The sequence below is a fragment of the Argentina anserina genome, chromosome 5, assembly GCF_933775445.1.
Source record: "Argentina anserina chromosome 5, drPotAnse1.1, whole genome shotgun sequence".
In the NCBI taxonomy this organism is placed as follows: domain Eukaryota; kingdom Viridiplantae; phylum Streptophyta; class Magnoliopsida; order Rosales; family Rosaceae; genus Argentina; species Argentina anserina.
The window spans coordinates 6,816,184-6,835,753 of NC_065876.1; the positions used below are offsets into that span (position 1 = coordinate 6,816,184).

Sequence of the window (19,570 nt, forward strand, 5' to 3'; positions counted from 1 at the left end):
GGTTGAGATTAGAAGAATAGAATAGCACGATTCTGGGAGATTGGAAGAAGGTGAGGAACACGATTTCAGCCTTTCGGGGCTTCGATAAACAAAACAACGGGAATAAATTTGTTGGGCATCACTCTAATCTGTGTTTGAAATGTAAGCCTCAATAAGCTGATTGTCAATTTGAATCAGGGTTAGTTTTGTATCTATTATAATTTTAAGTTCATAGATTCTCATGAATTTTGAGAGCATTTTTTTAGTACATTTTACAATTACGTACAAGGGGTAGAAATTGTGATTCTCAGCATATATATATATATATATATTATATATATATATATACTAGTTGTTAGTGATGTACAACACATATATTAACTTAGGACTTTGATTTCTGAGGAGCATTGCGAGTAAAAAGTTAATGGTAGTTGGGTCATATGTGGTTGAATTAAGGTTTAGTACTGTAATTTCTCCCAAGGTATGTGTGTGGAGAATAGCTCTCTCCCCCTCTTTTATTTCAGAATTACTATTTTCAAGTTCTTATTTGGTGCATTTGGATTCTGAATAGCTTCGAATTCGGATTCAAGACATTTGATTGCAAATTATGTTTTCTAGTCATTTATCGGAGTAGAAAAGATGCCACTCCATTGCTCTTATAAATTTTTATTTTTTTTTGATTGATTGAATAGAAAATAGATATATTCTTACCAATAATTATATGGCCAACACCACATTATAATCATAGTCCTCTTCCAGCGTTTTGCTACTGTGATTTTTAAAATAAGAGAACCAAAAACTAATGTGTTGATATCTGCATATGGTTAAATGGTAAGTATGAAGTCCCAATTTAGCACTACTGTTTCTTCTTCACCCAAAATATGTGTTCATATGTGTTGATATGTGCAACACTTTGCTCTCTCTCTCTCTCTCTCTCTCTCTCATTACTATCATATCACTTATCCATAAGCATTATGTAAAAGTTCATATCCAATCCATCAGCATTATATTTTCCATTCTTTCTTTTTGGTTTAAGATGTCAAGTATGGTTCTTTGTAGGATTCAGGGTTGCTAGTACACATAGGTACGGTGATCTTTGTTGTCCATTTTTCCTATCTACTCTCAGGATCATTTTAAAAGAACATTGGTCAGGTAAGGTGTGATTTCAATTTTATTTTAGTACTTGAATTTTTCTTACATATTACACAGGTGGCACTGGTATTGTTGTCTCTGGCAAGTAGCTACTAAACTTTTGTTAATGCTTACTGTCTAAATTCAGGTGAATGTGAAAGTGATCACTTACTTTGTCCATTTCAATTTTATGAAGTTGAATTTGTATTGAATTAATGTTAAAAAGCATATGATGGTTCGGCTTTACTAGTGTTAAGCGCATTTGTCAAACAACATATCATTGTTAAAAATAGGTATTTCTATTTATTTGTAAGCTCCTTGGGATGATGTTGCTTGTGTCTTTCATTTTGGTTATGGCTTGTTCTTTCGCTTCTATAAAATGTTATTGCTATGTCTTTGTCTCTTCTACTTTGTTGTGTTTGATGAGGGGGCATATTAGTTTGCTGGTAGTTGAATATTGAGATTTGTATTGATTTTGATTGATTGATACAAAGTTAAAACTAGTTATTTATAGGAAATGAGCACGTATAATTGCATTGCTGTAACATTATGTCTAATGATGCATCCTAGTTGTTCTACCACCATGAGTAACATGGTTCCACAGCTCATAAAGTTGTCTCTTCATCTGTTCCTCACGCTAACATTCCCCATCAAGTTAGCACATACACATCAACCATGCTCAACTTATTAAGTGAGTTATAAAATACCTTTTAGACACTCCCTTTATGAGCATATCTGCAAGTTGCTCTTATGTAGGAACAAACGGAAAACAAATGATCTTAGCGTCTAGCTTCTCCTTTATAAAGTAACGATCAACTTCCACATGCTTTGTACAATCATGTTGCACAGGATTCTGTGAAATATCAATAGCTGCCTTGTTGTCACAGTACAACTGTATAACACGCTTAGGCTTAACACCTAAATCTTGTAGCAAGTTTCGAAGCCATAACAGCTCGCACAATCCTTGAGCCATACCTCTGTATTCTGCTTCAGCACTAGATCGAGCTACCACCTTTTGTTTTTTACTCATTCACGTAACAAGATTGCCCCCAACAAAGGTAAAGTACCCTGATGTGGACTTCCGATCTGTAATATTTCCAGCTCAGTCTGCATCTGTGAAGCCACAAACCTCAAGGATATTGTTGTGATTTGAAAACATTACTCTTCTCCTTGGAGCTGACTTCAAGTACCTCAAAATCCTCACAACAACATCCATGTGATCCATATTGGGATTATGCATGAACTGACTTACTACACTCACTGCATAGGCAACATCTGGTCTGGTATGTGACAAATAAATCAGGCGTCCCACTAGCCTCTGGTAACGAGTTTTGTCAGTGGGCACTTGATCTGGGTACTTTGCTAATCGATGGTTCTGCTCAATAGGAGTATCAATTGGAGTGCAATCTAACATACATGTCTCTGTTAGTAGATCAAGGATGTACTTCATCTGACACAGATAGATACCATCACTTCCACGGGCTACCTCAATGCCCAAGAAGTACTTGAGTGTACCTAGGTCCTTCATCTCAAACTCTGTGGCTAGTTGCTTCTGTAATCTATCCACCTCAATAGTATCATTACCAGTAACTACCATATCGTCAACATATATAATTAAGGCTGTTACCTTCCCTTGTTGGTGTCTGAGAAATAATGTGTAGTCTGAATTACTCTGCCTGTAGCAAATTTTCCTCATGAATTGTGAAAATCTTCCAAACCAAGCACGAGGAGACTGTTTAAGGTCATATAAAGACTTTCTCAATCTGCATACAAAGTTATCTGGAGAAGCTGCCACATATCCAGGAGGAAGATCCATATATACTTCCTCTGTAAGTTCTCCATGAAGGAATGCATTTTTAACATCAAACTGTCTAAGTGGCCAGTTTAAGGTAGCAGCAAAAGAGAGTAATACCCGAATAGTGTTCATCTTTATAACAGGTGCAAATGTCTCATCATAGTTGATGTCATATTTCTGGGTGAACCCTTTTGCTACTAGGCGTGCTTTATACCGGCTCACTGACCCATCTGGATTATGCTTCACTGTAAACACCCAACGACATCCAACTGCCTTCTTGCCATGTGGTGGAGGTACAAGCTCCTAAGTATTGTTCTTCTGTAATGCTTTCATCTCTTCCTCCATCGCTTTCCTCCATTTTGGATCTCCCAATGCATCCTGCACTTTGTTAGGTATTGATACAACAGAAATTTGATTCACAAATGATTCATATGACTTAGACAATCTTTTGGTAGACATAAAATTCGCCACATGATACTTAGCTTTAGCCTGAAGGGTAGGTTCATATTGTTTTGTTGGCTGACCCCGAGTAGACTTATTTTGCAAGACATATTGTCTACTATTAGTTTCACTAGTATTAGCCCCAATGGAATGACTAACCTCAAATTAGCGATCTTCTGTACCAGGGAAACGTTGGTCAGGGGTATAAACAATAGTAGGGGAGGCAGGAGGGGCAGTTGTGCTGTCAGTTCCAGTACCTGAATCTCTGGAGTGACTATACCAGAATCATCTGGTGGTGCATGTGTAGCTGACACATCAGTAATCTCAATCGAACCTGTCACCATATTTCCTGGCTGACCTGTCTCCCCCTCTCCGTGATACAGCTCTTCAAAATATGAATTCTCCCCCTGAAGAGCAGTATTAGAGGACGTGAAATAGCTCATGTCCTCAAAGAAAGTAACATCCATAGTGACATAATACTTTCCGGTAGGTGGATGATAGCACATGTACCCTTTCTGATGTCCTCCGTATCCAACAAACACACATTTAACGGCTCGGGCATCCAACTTAGACCTCTGATGTTTTGGAAGATGGACAAAAGCAACACAACCGAAAACACGAGCGGGAAGGTTATGAAAAGAGGGTAAGAAAACATGGGATGTAAGCACCTCATATGGAACTTTGCCTTCAAGGACACGATTAATGAGGTGAGCAGAAGTTATGACGGCATCACCCCAAAGGTATTTAGGAATATGGGCACTAAAGAGAATACACTGAGCCATATCAAGTAAATGACGATTTTTCCTTTCGGAAACTCTATTTTGCTTAGGTGTGTAAGGGCACGTTGTTTGATGAACAATTTCGTGCGCGTTAAAGAACTCCTGAAAGACACGATGCACATATTCCCTCCCATTATCAGAATGAAAAATTTTAATTGTGGCATGATATTGTGTCTGGACAGTGGTATAGAAGACTTGAAAAGCCGAAAAAACCTCATTTTTGGTTTTCAGAAGAATAATCCACGAAAGACATGTGCAATCATCAATAAATGACACATAATACCGCATTCCCGACACAGTAGACTTTTTGGAGGGTCTCCAAACATCAGAATGAATTAATTCAAAAGGAAGAGTACTTTTTTTGAAGGACTAGGGGAATAAGTAAATCGATGACTCTTGCCCAAAACACATGTTTCACAACGAAAAACTGACTCATCCACACCAAGAAACAAAGTAGGCATGGATGTTTTCATAACACTAAAAGATGGATGCCCCAAGCGACGATGCCATAACCAAACTTCACTTAGCTTATCAGAAGTGGAGAGTAAAGCGATCCGGGACGGTGCCCTTGGTTTCTTCCCCGCATATGTCTGATCTAGATGAAACAACCTGCCCCTTAGATACCCCCGACCAATTAACTCCCCGGTGAGAAGATCCTGAAATATCACATACATGGGAAAAAATGTCACAGAGCACTTAGCTTCAGTGTTCAATTGTGGGACAGATATCAAATGATGAGATAAAGCAGGTACATATAGCACATTGTGAAGCTCTATTGTGGGAGTAATATGAACTGACCATTTCCCTAAAATGGGGAAGGCCTCACCATTAGCATTAGTAACATATGGTCCTGGTGGAGGAGATAATATAGTAAAATAAGATTTGTCATAAGTCATATGATCGGACGCACCAGAATCAATAATCCATGTATCAAAACCAACAAAGTGAGAAATATGTAAAGCCATACCAATCTTACCACGACCAGCTATTGATGTTGTAGGTGTTGCTCCTCCTGCTGTATGATGATCATGTCTAACCACACCATAGACATCTGGTTCCTGGACCAGCTGAATAGCTGCTTTCGCCTTATGATGATAATTAGGCCTCTGGGGCCTAAGGTGTGGATACAAATTCCAACAGGTTGCATGAACATGGTTTGTATCATAACAATAAGAGCAAGGAGGGCGGAGCTAATTCCCGAAGCCTGGTGGTGGTCCTTGCTTATGAAGTGGGCGGAAGTTGCTTGCTGAAGGGATGGTGCTAGAGATCTAGCATGAACAGTAAGACTAGAAACTTCAACTTGTGTGTTATGAAGACTTTCCTGTTGAGGCTCATACTTACGGATAAATGTGAAAGCTGTGATTAGGCTAGGGGGTTTGGTCTTTCTGAGCAACTCTCATTTCGCACTGTTATGCTTTGCATCAAGACTTTTTAGGAAATGGTGAACTCGTTCAAGCTCCTTTTCTTTTTGGTACCAAACAAGATGCTCTTGATGCTTGATCATGCAAGGACGTTTCACATCAATCTCAGCCCAAATATTCTTCAGCTTGGTGAAATATTGCGCCACCGGTTGCCCATCCTGGTGCATTGCAAAAGCTGTACACATTAACTCATGAACCTGTATAAAATCAGAGTCATTAGTAAATAGGACTTCCAATGTTTGCCATATTGTATGCGCGGTATCACATTCTGCCACCAGGTCAAGTATCTCTTCATTCATAGCTTTGAACAAGACAGACATTACAAGACCATCATTATCGTCTCATTTCGTGTAGGCTACAACAGCATCTTCATTGGGAGCCTTAGTTACTCCGGTTACATGCCCTATCTTGTGCATGCCTCGGAGATGGGCTGTCATAATGCGCTTCCATTTACAGAAATTGGCCCCATTGAGTTTGGCTCCCCCAAAAGAACCACTTTCAGAATTCTTGACAGAGACTTCAAATTTCTGAACATCATTGACCTGAGAACTCTCGTCTTCGTCTCCATAACCCATGGGAAATCAAATCAAATCACAAATCAGCAAAAATGCAGCGGAAACACAAAAAGAAACTGATAGGAACTTGTTGCGGGTGCACAGGCACTGTCGGTGAAAATGCACTGACAAGGCAGCAGAAAAAGGGGCGGGTCAGGGCGCGGATCGTTTCGCCGAGGTAATAAAATCCCTTAAAAGAAGGGGAATGAAAAAAAAAAGTTGTCAGGGGAAGAGGGCCGAGGAGGCGACGTCGGAGAGCGGAGCAGCGTCGCCGATCTGGTCAACTGGAGGCAGAGGAGGCGACGACGGGCTGAGGGCCGAGGAGGCGACGACGGGCTGAGGGCCGAGGAGGCGACGTCGGAGATCGGAGCAGCGTCGCCAATCTGGTCGACTGGAGGCAGAAGAGGCGACGAAGGGTGGAGGGCCGATCGGGAGCAGCACGGCGTCTTCGAGGGCGTCGATCGGAGCACGGGCATGCGGATCCGGAAGCGGCGTCGGAGCTGGCGACCGTCGGAGGGAAAAAAAATGGTGGAGCAAATTTGCAACCAACCAAGTAAGTATACTCTGATACCAAGTTGAATATTGAGATTTGTATTGATTTTGATTGATTGATACAAAGCTAAAACTAGCTATTTATAGGAAATGAGCATGTATAATTGCATTGCTGTAACACTATGTCTAATGATGCATCCTAGCTGTTCTACCACCATGAGTAACATGGTTCCACAGCTCACAAAGTTGTCTCTCCATCTGTTCCTCACGCTAATACTAGTGACTTGAGCTTGGTGGAGTTAATGCTTGGTGAAAATGCATCCACCCGAAGTCTATAACACAACACAACATATTGGGGATCAAAGTTTATGGCTATATGATTTATGTATGAGATTTAGAGAATTTAAAGCTATGCCCTAACATGAGAGGAAGAATCACAAAAAGGAATCAGAACAATTTCAGAATCTGTTAGGTTTTTTGTACAAACACAGGACAAAAGGACAGCGAACAAGTTCCACTCAAACACCAAAAATCTTAGAGATGAAAAGGAAAAGAGGAAACCATTTCCCTTCATACTTAGTCCAAGGTCATCATGAACGAGTTGAATTTCGTGGGAGGAGACCGTCTCTTATCTGAGAAGCAATGTACTAATTCACAACACTAGGCTCGTCTGGGATGAAAACCGAAATGAACTTTGAAGATGCCTTTTTCATTGTGTCAAAGTACTGCGTCACCAGAACCATGTCCATGACATATCTTTCGATGATATGGTGGGTACATTCTCAGAAAAAGCCAACATGTTGTCTCTTAGCCTATCCACAATAGCTCAGCTTTGCCTTGCTATGCGAAGCCGTGACAGATATTTAGACTGCCTCACCCTCAGCTCGCATAATTTGTATTGTCTTCTCTGCTTGAGCTTTCTCAGTTGCCGCCAACCTCATCCTTGCAGCTTTATTAATCACAGAATATATGAATATATATATATATATATATATATATATAAGTAATATGCAGTTCTAGAAGACAAAAGTAGTTAAGTAGATACATAATGTATATAAAATAGAAACATGTAAATATGTTCCAAGTCAATTCTTATTTGTGAGCAAATAAACCAATATGACCATTTGAAGATAAAGCATTATGTGTGCATTGATATATTTACGTTATTTACCTGTATTGATCTCATTCATTACTCCCTTCATATACTTATCTAGTTCAATATCCACAATCAAAGTTTGGACTATCTTAAATCCATAATGACATTGCCTACATAAAGCACCACAAAACCAGTTACCAATACAAAACATGTTCTGGATTTTGATTTATATTCAAAGTTTCAAACTAATGTGAAATGTCAGATTCACAGAGAAATGATATTGTAGTTTCAATTGATAAAAAGATATAATATTATGTTAGGATGCAACTATCAAACATTACTCAACTAGAAAGGAAGAACAATCATCATTGGTAATTAAAGAGAATTGTGATATCCTGAGATTCTCAAGTTAGAAGCCAGGGCTTAATCTAATAAAGAGTTTGCCCATATCAGTTATAAAAACTGATGTAAAAGTCATATATAGGCACTGAAACATCTTTCTTATTAGTGAATAACACAATTGTCAATTGGAGAAAGAATTGACGATGGATATAAGAAAACTTGTCATTGATCGTTGCCTTCACCAACTTCGCCAATGAAATAGTCGATACGACAACATGAATCCTTCAATGGGCTGTAAATCGAAAACCACGTGAATTATGACTTAATTGAACTTGTATATTACACTTACTTGCTTAATATCATTACACAACAATCATCTATATATACACTTATAAAGTGTTATCCACTACCCGTTGTTATCCACTACCCGTGATTCCCTCCTTAATTCCCTCCTTCAATCACTACCCGTGATTTACGCTCACACTTCCCCTCAAGTTGACGCATACATATCAACAATGTCCAACTCGCCAAGTGAGTCATAAAAAGCTTTCTTAGATACTCCTTTTGTGAGCATATCGGTAAGTTGCTCTTCTGTAGGAACAAAAGGAAAATTAATAATCTTCGCATCTAGCTTCTCCTTTATAAAGTGACGATCAACCTCCACATGTTTTGTACGATCATGTTGCACACGATTCTGTGAAATATTAATAGTTGCTTTGTTGTCACAGTACAGCTGCATCGCACATTTAGGCTTAATACCCAAATCTTGTAGCAAGTTTCTAAGCCATAACAATTCACATACTCCCTGAGCCATACTTCTGTATTCTGCTTCAGCACTAGATCGAGCTACCACTTTTTGTTTTTTACTATTCCATGTAACAAGATTACCCCAAACAAAGGTAAAGTACCCTGATGTGGATCTCCGATCTGTAATATTTCCAGCCCAGTCTGCATCTGTGAAGCCACAAACCTCAAAAATATTTTTGTGATTAGAAAACATTACTCCTCTTCCTGGAGCTGACTTCAAGTACCTCAAAATCATTACAAGAGCATCCATGTGGTCCACACTGGGATTATGCATGAACTGACTCACTACACTGGGATTATGCATATGCAACATCTGGTCTGGTATGTGATAAATAAATCAGACGTCCAACTAGCCTCTGATAACGAGTTCTTTCAGTCGGTACTTGATCTGGATACTCTGCTAATCGATGGTTCTACTCAATAGGAGTATCAATGGGAGTGCAATCCAGCATACTGGTCTCTGTTAGCAGATCAAGGATGTACTTCCTCTGACACAGATAGATGCCATCACTTCCCCGGGCTACCTCAATGCCCAAGAAGTACTTGAGTGTAACTAGGTCTTTCATCTCAAATTCGGTGGCTAGCTGTTTATGTAATCTATCCACCTCAACAATATCATTCCCAGTAACTACCATATCATTAACATATATAATTAGGGTTGTTACCTTCCCTTGCTGATGTCTGAGAAATATTGTGTGGTCTGAATTACTCTGTCTGTAGCCAATTCTCCTCATGAATTGTGAGAATCTTCCAAACCAGGCACGAGGTGACTGTTTAAGACCATACAAAGATTTTCTCAAACTGCATACAGAGTTACTTGGAGAAGCAGCCGCATATCCCGGCGGAAGATCCATGTACACTTCTTCTGTAAGTTCTCCATGAAGGAATGCATTCTTAACATCAAACTGTCTAAGTGGCCAATTTAAGTTAGCAGCACAAGAGAGCAATACCCGAATAGTGTTTATCTTTGCAACATGTGCAAATATCTCATCATAGTCTATGCCATAAGTCTGGGTGAACCCTTTTGCTACTAGGCGTGCTTTATACCAGCTCACTGACCCATCTGGATTATGCTTCACTGTAAACACCCACCGACATCCCACAGTCTTCTTGCCATGTGGTGGAGGTACAAGCTCCCAAGTATTGTTCTTTTGTAATGCTACCATCTCTTCCTCCATTTGGGATCTCCCAATGCATCCTGCACTTTGTTAGGCGCTGATACAGTAGATATTTGATTCACAAATGATTCATATGACTTAGACAATCTTTTGGTAGACATAAAATTTACCACATGATACTTGGCTTTAACTTGAAGGGTAGGTTCATATTTTTTCGTTGGCTGACCTCGAGTAGACATATTTGGCAAGACATATTGTCTACTATTAGCATCACTAGTATTAGCCCCGATAGAATGACTAACCTCAGATGAGTGATCTTCCGTACCAGGAGAGCTTTGGTCAGGTGTATAATTTGGGGAGACATGAGGGGCAGTTATGTTATCATCTTCTGGTACCGGAATCTCTGGAGTGACGACACCATAATTATCCGATGGTGCCTGTGTAGCTGACATATTGGTAATCTCAATCGAACCTGTCACCATATCTACTGGCGTATTTGTCTCCCCTTTTCCATGATACAACTCTTCAAAATACGAATTCTCCCCCTGAAGAGCAGTATCGAAAGAGGAAAAATAGCTCATGTCCATAAAGAAAGTAACATCCATAGTGACATAGCATCGGTACCCTTTCTGATGTCCTCCATACCCAACAAATACACATTTAACGGCCCGAGCATCCAACTTAGACCTCTGGTGTTTTGGAAGATGGACAAAAGCAACACAACAAAAAACACGGGCATGAAGATTATGAAAAGAGGGTAAGGAGACATGAGATGCAAGCACCTCATAGGGAACTTTCCCCTGAAGGACACGAGAGGGAAGACGATTGATGAGATGGACGGAAGTGATGACAGCATCACCCCAAATGTATTTAGGCATATGGGCACTAAAAAGAATACACCGAGCCATATCAAGTAAATGACGATTTTTCCGCTCAGAAACTCCATTCTGCTCAGCTGTGTAAGGACACGTTGTTTGATGAAAAATTCCGTGTGTGTTAAAGAACTCTTGAAAGACATGATTCACATATTCCCCCCCCCCCAATTATCAAAATGAATAACTCTAACTATAGCATTATATTGTGTTTGGACAGTGTTATAGAAGGCTTGAAAAGCTGGGAAAACCTCATCTTTAGTTTTGAGGAGAACAACCCATGAAAGACGGGTGTAATCATCAATAAATGACACATAATACCGCATCCTTGACACAGTAGACTTTTTGGAAGGTCCCCAAACATCAGAATGAATTAATTCGAAAGAATACGTTTATTAGAAGTACGAGGGGAATCAGTAGATCGATGACTCTTGCCCAAAACACATGTCTTACAACGTAAAAGTGACTCATCCACACTAAGAAACAAAGTAGGCATAGATTTTTTCATAACACTAAAAGATGGATGCCCTAAGCGACGATGCCATAACCAAACTTCACTTAACTTGTCAGAAGTGGAGAGTAAAACGGTTCGAGATGGTGCCCCTGGTTTTTCCCCCCGCATATGTCTGATCCAGATGAAACAACCGACCCCTTAGATACCCCCGACCAATTAACTCTCCGGTGAGAAGATCCTGAAATATCACATACATAGGAAAAAATGTCACAGAACACTTAGCGTCAATGTTCAATTGGGGAACAGATATCAAATGATGAGATAAAGCAGATACATATAGCACATTGTGAAGCTCTATTGTGGGGGTAATACGAACTGACCCTTTCCGTAATATGGGGAATGCCTCACCATTAGCATTAGTAACATAAGGTACTGGTGGAGGAGACAACACAGTAAAATAAGATTTGTCATAAGTCATATGATCAGACGCACCAGAATCAATAATCCATGTATCAAAACCAACAAAGGCAGAAATATTTAAAGTCATACCAATTTTGCCACGACGAGCTATGGAAGCGGGAGGAATTACTCCTCCTGATGTAGGATGATCATGTCGAACCACAACATAGATATCGGGATTCTGGATGAATTGAATAGCTGCTTTCGTCTTGGGACGATAACTAGGCCTTTTAGGCCGAAGGTGTGGATACAGCTTCCAACAAGTCGCACGAGCATGGTTAGTATCATGACAATAAGAGCAAGGGGTGAGGCTGATTCCCGAAGCCTGGTGGTGGTCCTTGCGGATGAAATGGACCTGGAGTGCCCTGCTGAAGGGATGATGCACGAGATCTAGCACGAAGATGAGCTGCCATAATGCGCTTCCAAAAAAAAATAAAGTTGGAAAAAATCAAGAATTATACAGCGGAAACACCGAAAAACTGATATAAACTTGTCTTGGGTGCACGTGCACTGTAGGTGAACATACACCGACAACCAAGACTCAATTCTGAACCGGGTCGGGTCGTGGATCGGATGTGGTGAATCCAGATCGGGTTGGATCCGGGTCGGGTTGAATCCTAGCGGGTCGAATCCGGGTCGAATTTTTGGGCCCAACCGAGCGGGTCAGATCTAGAGCTACGCGACTTGAAATTTTCAGCTGCGGTGATTGCGGCGGCTATGAGGATGGCGGTATGCTGGATGGTCGGTTCGGGTGGAGAGTTTTGTAGCGGCTGAAACAAACGATGAAAAACGCCGGCGTTCGTCGAGGAGCAGGCCCTTTCGCGCAAGGCAGCGGCGTCGGCGGGTGAGGAGCGCGGAGCACGTCGTCACAGGAGTGCGTCGTCGCAGTGGTGCGTCGTCGCAGGAGTGCGTCGTCGGCGTAGGAGAAGCGCGTCTCGCAAGGCTGCGACGGGTCAGGTATTCCGACGGAGTACTCGGTAGAGATAAGGGGCACGGAGGGCCGGAGAGGGCGAGCAGGTCGCCGCCGGAGGGTCTGAATGATGCGCTGACGTCGCTGAGGAGCTGTGAAGGTGACAACGAGCTTGCAGCAAAAAACGCAATGAAAAACGAAACCCAGAAAAAAACAGAGCCTTGTTCTGATACCAAATTGAATTTGTATATTACACTTACTTGCTTAATATCATTACACAACAATCATCTATATATACACTTATAAAGTGCTCTTCACTACCCGTTGTTCTCCACTACCCTTGATTCCCTCCTTAATTCCCTCCTTCAATAACTACCCGTGATTTACGCTCACAGACTTATCCCCAATTGGAATCGGGGATCTTTAAATGATCAATCCTGAGTTTTTTTACGGGAGGGAGAGGAGGACCAAACTTCCACAAATAACGAATAGGAATCGGAACGCCAACCGGTGCTCTTTGCCAACCAAATTGCTCAAGTAGTCGAGGAATCAATAAGAGGACACTGGTAGGGGGTATGAACCATTTGAATTTGGTGAGCAACGTATTTTACAGTAGAACATTCTTTTACTGCGCATGTGTTTTTTCCGTTCTGTTTTCAAGTCGTAGTGAACGTCCAATGATCAACGCCATCCATTATTATCTCAATCACATGTGCGGCACATGGCCGTGTATCTTCACGGCTGTGCACACAAGTCACTCTGCTTTCATATCTAATTTTCTTGTTATTTGTGATTAACGTTTTGTAATTGATGATGTTCTCATGAAGCTAATAGCGACACATGGGCATGGATTAGGTTTCCTGGACTAAATGAGATTTGATTGCTATATTAATATTGCGCATGTCGACATGAAAGCATGATCTGATCTATTTTTGTAGTATATACATCAACATCTGTTATAGCATCTAAATTCTAAAATGTCAGGCTCAATAGGAAAGGAACCTCCTTTGGGACCTTTAATTCCTTTCTAATCTTCGGTCTCTCGAGTATCATCTCTTGCTGCCAATTTTGATGAATGATGAAGCCCCTTTTTCAAGTGGAAGACAAAGCTAATGACATCGTTTCACCCCAACTTTTTTTCTCTATGTTACTACTAATCATGTAGTCAATCTCCCAAACAAAGACCGTAGTGCAATTCTTCTCGAACTACTCCTTGTGTAGGAGAATGGCAATGTTTAGGCATGATCCTGCTCCACACCATCCGTATCATTCTCCAATGGTTTCGTACAACACTGTCAATAAATTTCATCAGAACCATCAAAATAGTACATACAATGCCTTTAGCAATAATCACGACTATAAGCATGCTAGCCGAAGTACAAGGCTAGGAGCGAGAACATACTGATAGAGTTGGAATCTAAACAAGTTAACACCAACCAGATCAGGAAGGTAAATCATTTCTCAGTATTTTTGGTAAAGGAAAACCTTCTCTGTATGTACAATTACACAGTACAAAAATAGTGCAAAAACTTCCTAATCCTCATCTTCTTTTTTGATCGAGATATCCTCATCCTCATCAGAAGAACGTTTTTGCTTCTTCCACCTGTAGGCAGCTTCCAAAATCTTGAGATTTGTCGTCTGACTTTCTTCTGGGAACAAGTAATCAATGTACTCCTCATACCTGCAGAGACATAATATGTCAACATGTGAAAAACAGGAACCCAAAAAAAGTAGCTTATCAAATGGATGAACATGCAAAAGTCAACACTCATACTGCAGTTGACTGATATTCTCTAGACCAAGACACTCTTGAGATATGTAATTTATTGGAGAGATTATGTGAGGACTTAAAAACACGCAAGTTTGGTAACATACCCAGCAGGACCGTCTTCAGTTTCTATTGCCCTCCTCTTCTTCAGCTTCTTTGGCAGCTTAGATTGAACTAGGCTGATATCACCCATATCCCCAAAGCTAGCCTCCATATTAAACCATTCTTCTAGCAACATACCTCTTTCTTCCTTCAATTCAGGTGCTGAAGTTCTAAAATAGTTCAGAGCTTTCTCAAAAACCCCTGGTGCACAGATAAAAAGAATTTAAGGGTGCGTACCTGTTGTTAATGGATGAACTAAACAATAAAATTATTGAGCATTATCAAAAACTGCTTACTTCTAGCACGCTCTATACATTGTCTCTTCTCTTCAATAACATCATCCTCAGAAGCCGCTTCTGCCACATCTGAATCCTCGCCATTTCCTCCTACCATGGCAGATGCCTCAAATTTTGCATAACTGATCCACACCTTTAGGTGTTTTGTTCGGTCTAGGAGTCTCTCATAAAGTTGTCTGGTTTTGTCAAACTCAAATTCTGACAGTTCAAAGTCGATATATGCCTGTAATCAATCACAACTCCAGAATAAGTAAAGGCACATTTATCAAATCAAATTTGAGTACATCAAAGTGATCAAACCATAAACTTAAAAGCACCAATTGCCAGTCAATCTGATAAAGTATTGAGAAATATTACACCGCACTTATATTCTAATTCTCATCGAGCAAATTTCACCACATATAATTCATGCAACTAGCAAACATGGAATATCATATGATGCATCACATGAAACCAGGTGAACCAGATCCAAGCAAATAGGGTTTTATCTAATTTCTGATTAGCACCGGGGATGCGTGAACGTACCTTCCATAACACTTCAGGCATGTCAAGTTCTAGTTGGCTGATGGCGAGTTCAAATAGGGCCCTTGCTCGTTCTGTCTCACCCAAGGATTTCTCTAATTCTGCATACTTGCTCCATGCATAGCAATTGTGCGGTGCCCACTCTAGATACTTTTCATATAACTTCCGACAACGATCTATATTTGCAAGTTGCAGCTCAATCTCAATATACTTCTTGAAAATCTATCAAGAGTAAGCATGGAGGATGGTTAATAATGTGTGTTTTCATTGATAAACGGAATTGTGTTAAAATAAGTATAAAAGAGACTAACATATGTTACCTTATCTTTAGGTGCCTTGCCAATTGCAGTACCAAGAATCTGGCGTGCACCTTTAAGATTTAGCTGTCGTATCTCAAACTGAGCAGCCAGAAGCCAGATTTTTGCAAATGAAAATTTCTCATGAGGAATCAATTTAAGGCACTCCCTGGAAACATACAAGCTTGTTAGAGATCTGGACAATAAATCACAAGTTACTACTAAAAAGCTAAGCTCCTCAGCCCTTATACTGCTATTATAACCAAAGAAAATAATACAGTTCCACGAAAAGAGACACGGATACCCTAGTTACTTGAATCTATGACTTTCCTCTTTAGGTTCATTTTTCAAGCATACCCTCATAAACAAATATTTCAAACCAAAAGACTGTCATCAGTAGTATTGCACTCCAGCGATTCATGTACTCGAGATCATAACTACTAAAAGAAACAACAGTCGCTTATGCATGATAACGACAAGCCAAAGTATGGTGCTGACAAGTATCTGGTACTGTCACCAGTACCCATCAGCTAATACCTTCGGTCACTGATGACCAAACACATAAATGATTAACTTCATGCCAACGAATAGTGGGACTACTCCACTTCCATGTTCAGGTACCGAGAGAGTTCAATAATTAGTGTTGGTTCTAGGTATGAAATCAACTTAATGTCCAGAGAGGCTTATCCTATGGATGTTCTCTTTCAAGCGTTCAGTACTGACTCTGATGGTGATAGCATACGCAAATGTACACTGTGCTTCCTATGAGTCTATGACTCTGATCATAGGATTTTTATTTGCCTTTTTTTCTTCTATATGTACTAATGAATAATATACAAATATAGACTTGAACTCTATGTTGGATTCAAATATGTGCAAGTAACACAAAGGGATGATGACAAGCTTTTGAAATACAATATTGGCTGTTTCTGGTTGAGTTAAATAGTTGCTAAAGAGACTCAGTTAAAAAAATGAAGCAAACCTATAGACATCTCGTGTACGTTCCACCTCTCCGGTTTCAAGTTCCTCATAAAGTGCATAATTAATCCTGACATTGAAACATGAAACAAACAATCAACAATAATTTACTTTATCGAAAAAAGAGCACTAGTTATTCAAATTGAATGAAGCCAAAGGTAATTAGTGGCATGAACATAATCACTAATTAACTAATGCTAAATATAAGACATACCACAGATAAATATATCGCTGCCAATACCGCTTCTCAGGAGCCGGAGGAACATTAGCCACAGCTCGCTCATAAACCTCTCTGATTCTGTCCTTATTCCCTGCACTCTCTTCTAGCCTTATATAATCAAACCAGGAGTCATAGTTTAGAGGATTCTTCCTAACCTCATCCTCATACTGAAATCTCCTCTTTCCCACAATGGCATCCTCAATTCCTTCTCTATCCCCATATTGCTTCTCAAAAGATACAAATTTCTTATACAAGTCCTCAGCTCTTCCTTTGGGTATGTGATCCAGTGCAAATTTATAGATACACCGAGCTCGCTGAGTCTCTTTACACCGCTCTTCAAATTCAGCAAAAGCCACAAACAGCTGTTCGGCCTCCTCATCATCAGCTAACTTCTCCACTGCCCTCTCATACACATTCCTCGCCCTTGCAACATCACCATTCTTCATCTCAAACTTGGCAAACCGAATCCAAGCAGCAACCTTCGGATGACACTGAACAAATCGCTCGAAAATGGCTCTAGCACGCTCAACTTCATTATACCGAAGCTCAAATTTGATGAAGGACAGCCAGCCTTGCTGATCCGGCATCCAATTCATCCACCTCTCATAAATTTGCCGAGCACCAGCCACATTCCCAATCATCTCCTCCATGTGAATATACTTGTACCACAGCTGGTCCACTCTAGGCAAGAGCTGAACGGCACGGTCCCACACATTCCTAGCATGATTAATGAACTTGTTCTTCATCTCCACCTCCGCATACTTGAGCCACAGCGTGTGATTCCTATAATCCACCTCCAGAGCACGCTCCCAAACCGACCGAGCACGCTTGAAGTCCTTCTGGGACTCCTCCCACTGCGCATACTTGATCCAAACACTGATATTCCACCGCACTCGCCTAATAAGATCCTCAAACTCCTTCCTTTTCCGGAGGCGATAATCCGCAAGCTCAGAAGGGTCTGTGATTTTCTGCTTGGGAGGACGGATTTCCGCCTCCTGACGCTCCCGAGCCTCCCGGAGAATCTGCTCTGCGGTAATCTGAACAGGGGCTGGTGTCTTATTCTTAACCCTAGTCGGCCGTGGTAGCTTGACCTCGGTATCCTTTCGGGTTAGGTACCCTAGAGCTGGGTCTGCGTCCTTGTAAGAGCCCATAGCGAACGACTTCGCACTGTAAACGAGTACAAACCCTAAATTTTAACACTGAACTACAGATTCAATGGCAGCAAAGAAAAGCATGTAAATTCTAACAACTAGAGCAGATTGAATCTACAAGGAAGTAAGAGTGGGGGAGATAATCACCAAACTAAGTAGCTACGAACGAATTAAACCCAGGTAAACCCTAATTGTTTTTTGCCTTGCCAATTTGAATCGAATTGAAACAAATCGAAAGAGGAAAAGAGTTAAACGAACACTTACAGGTTATATTTGCAGGATTGAATGAGGCGAAGAGGAAGGATGAAGAAGAAGACGGCGGCGGAGACGGCGGCTTCAAATCGGAAGCAGAGGTTTTGTTTTGAAATTGGAAGAGCGAAGCCTTTATGCGGAGACAAACGACGCCGTGGTACTTGAATGTGTTTAATTTATATAGTAGGTCGCCTTGTGGGTTTAGATATCCCATCTCTCTGGGCATCCGGCCCACTATAATCGAGGATATTAATCTTATTCGGCTTCAAGTGCCGGTTAGTTTTCAACTTTTGAATTTTGATTATTATAAGCCCCACAACGTCCGCCTAGCCGCTAGGCGTTTTATTTTGCCCGCTAGACGGCCACGTAAACGATTTTTAAAGCATTGGGCAAATTCTCAAAAGTCTTTGGTGAATGAATTTTTCTTTTCTAAAAAAAAAAAAAAAAAAAGTCGAGAAGTGCTTCTGCCTCTCCCACGCAAATCTCACCTAAGCGCCCTCGCCTTAGTCTTGTCCTTGGATGTCATACAATTGATGCCTACACTATGAGACTTCTACCATTACAACCCCATAAACCGACTCCTAAGAAAAGGGGTCGTCCGCGGGGCAGAAAGAATGAACTCTCATAAAAAGAAGAATGCACAATACGCTGAGACAAGGAAGCAAAGCAAGGCTAAGAAGAATTTGCTTGACAATATGGACAAGGAAGCAAAAAGTAGTGGTCAACTCCGACCCAATTGGGAAGGAGAATAGGAGATGGCTTTATTTTAAGTTTGATGTATTTCTCTCTCCAAGCTTGATACATTCTGATTAGTTTCAGTGTATAAGTTGTATTTGTATTATCATGTGTGCCACAATTGTCTTCTACATGTGAGTATGGCTGGATTGATTGGTATACCAGTCTTAATTTTTCAATATCATATACCAACCAATATATATTTGGTATGAAAAATCCATAATTTATACAAACCAATAACGTTGATATACCAATTAAGTGATACGGTTGGTACTCGGTTGGTACGGTTGGTAATTGACTTGTACCAACATATTTAAGGTCCAAAAATTTAAAAGGCCTAATCCAAATAAGTGAAATAGGAATAGAATTCCAAAGTCTTATATAACTTCAACTAAATTATCAAATACAAAGTCATAAATAGAGAGCCAAAGTCCAAATAGTCAAACTGTTAAAGTATTTATGAATTCTCAAAACAATTGAAAAGATAAATGATAGGTTTAAATGCAATATATGTTGACGTGTTGTAAGCAGTAATGATGCTACTGATAGGTCTAAACATTTGTACTTGAGAATTCGATTGAATCGATTCATTCATAATTA

At 40.4% G+C, this 19,570-nt stretch overlaps 1 protein-coding gene across 1 annotated transcript; it reads right to left on the bottom strand.

The window, feature by feature from the left end:
• Positions 1-13,930: 13,930 nt before the first annotated feature.
• On the bottom strand, positions 13,931-18,371 carry LOC126793373 (uncharacterized). Its single transcript, XM_050519874.1, has 8 exons — positions 18,248-18,371; positions 16,827-17,999; positions 16,617-16,682; positions 15,659-15,803; positions 15,342-15,560; positions 14,817-15,039; positions 14,526-14,721; positions 13,931-14,331 (listed from the first exon to the last, which is right to left on the bottom strand). The coding sequence occupies exons 2-8, from the start codon at positions 17,981-17,983 to the stop codon at positions 14,184-14,186; spliced, it is 2,154 nt and encodes a 717-aa protein (XP_050375831.1). The 5' UTR covers positions 17,984-17,999; positions 18,248-18,371; the 3' UTR covers positions 13,931-14,183.
• Positions 18,372-19,570: the final 1,199 nt, after the last annotated feature.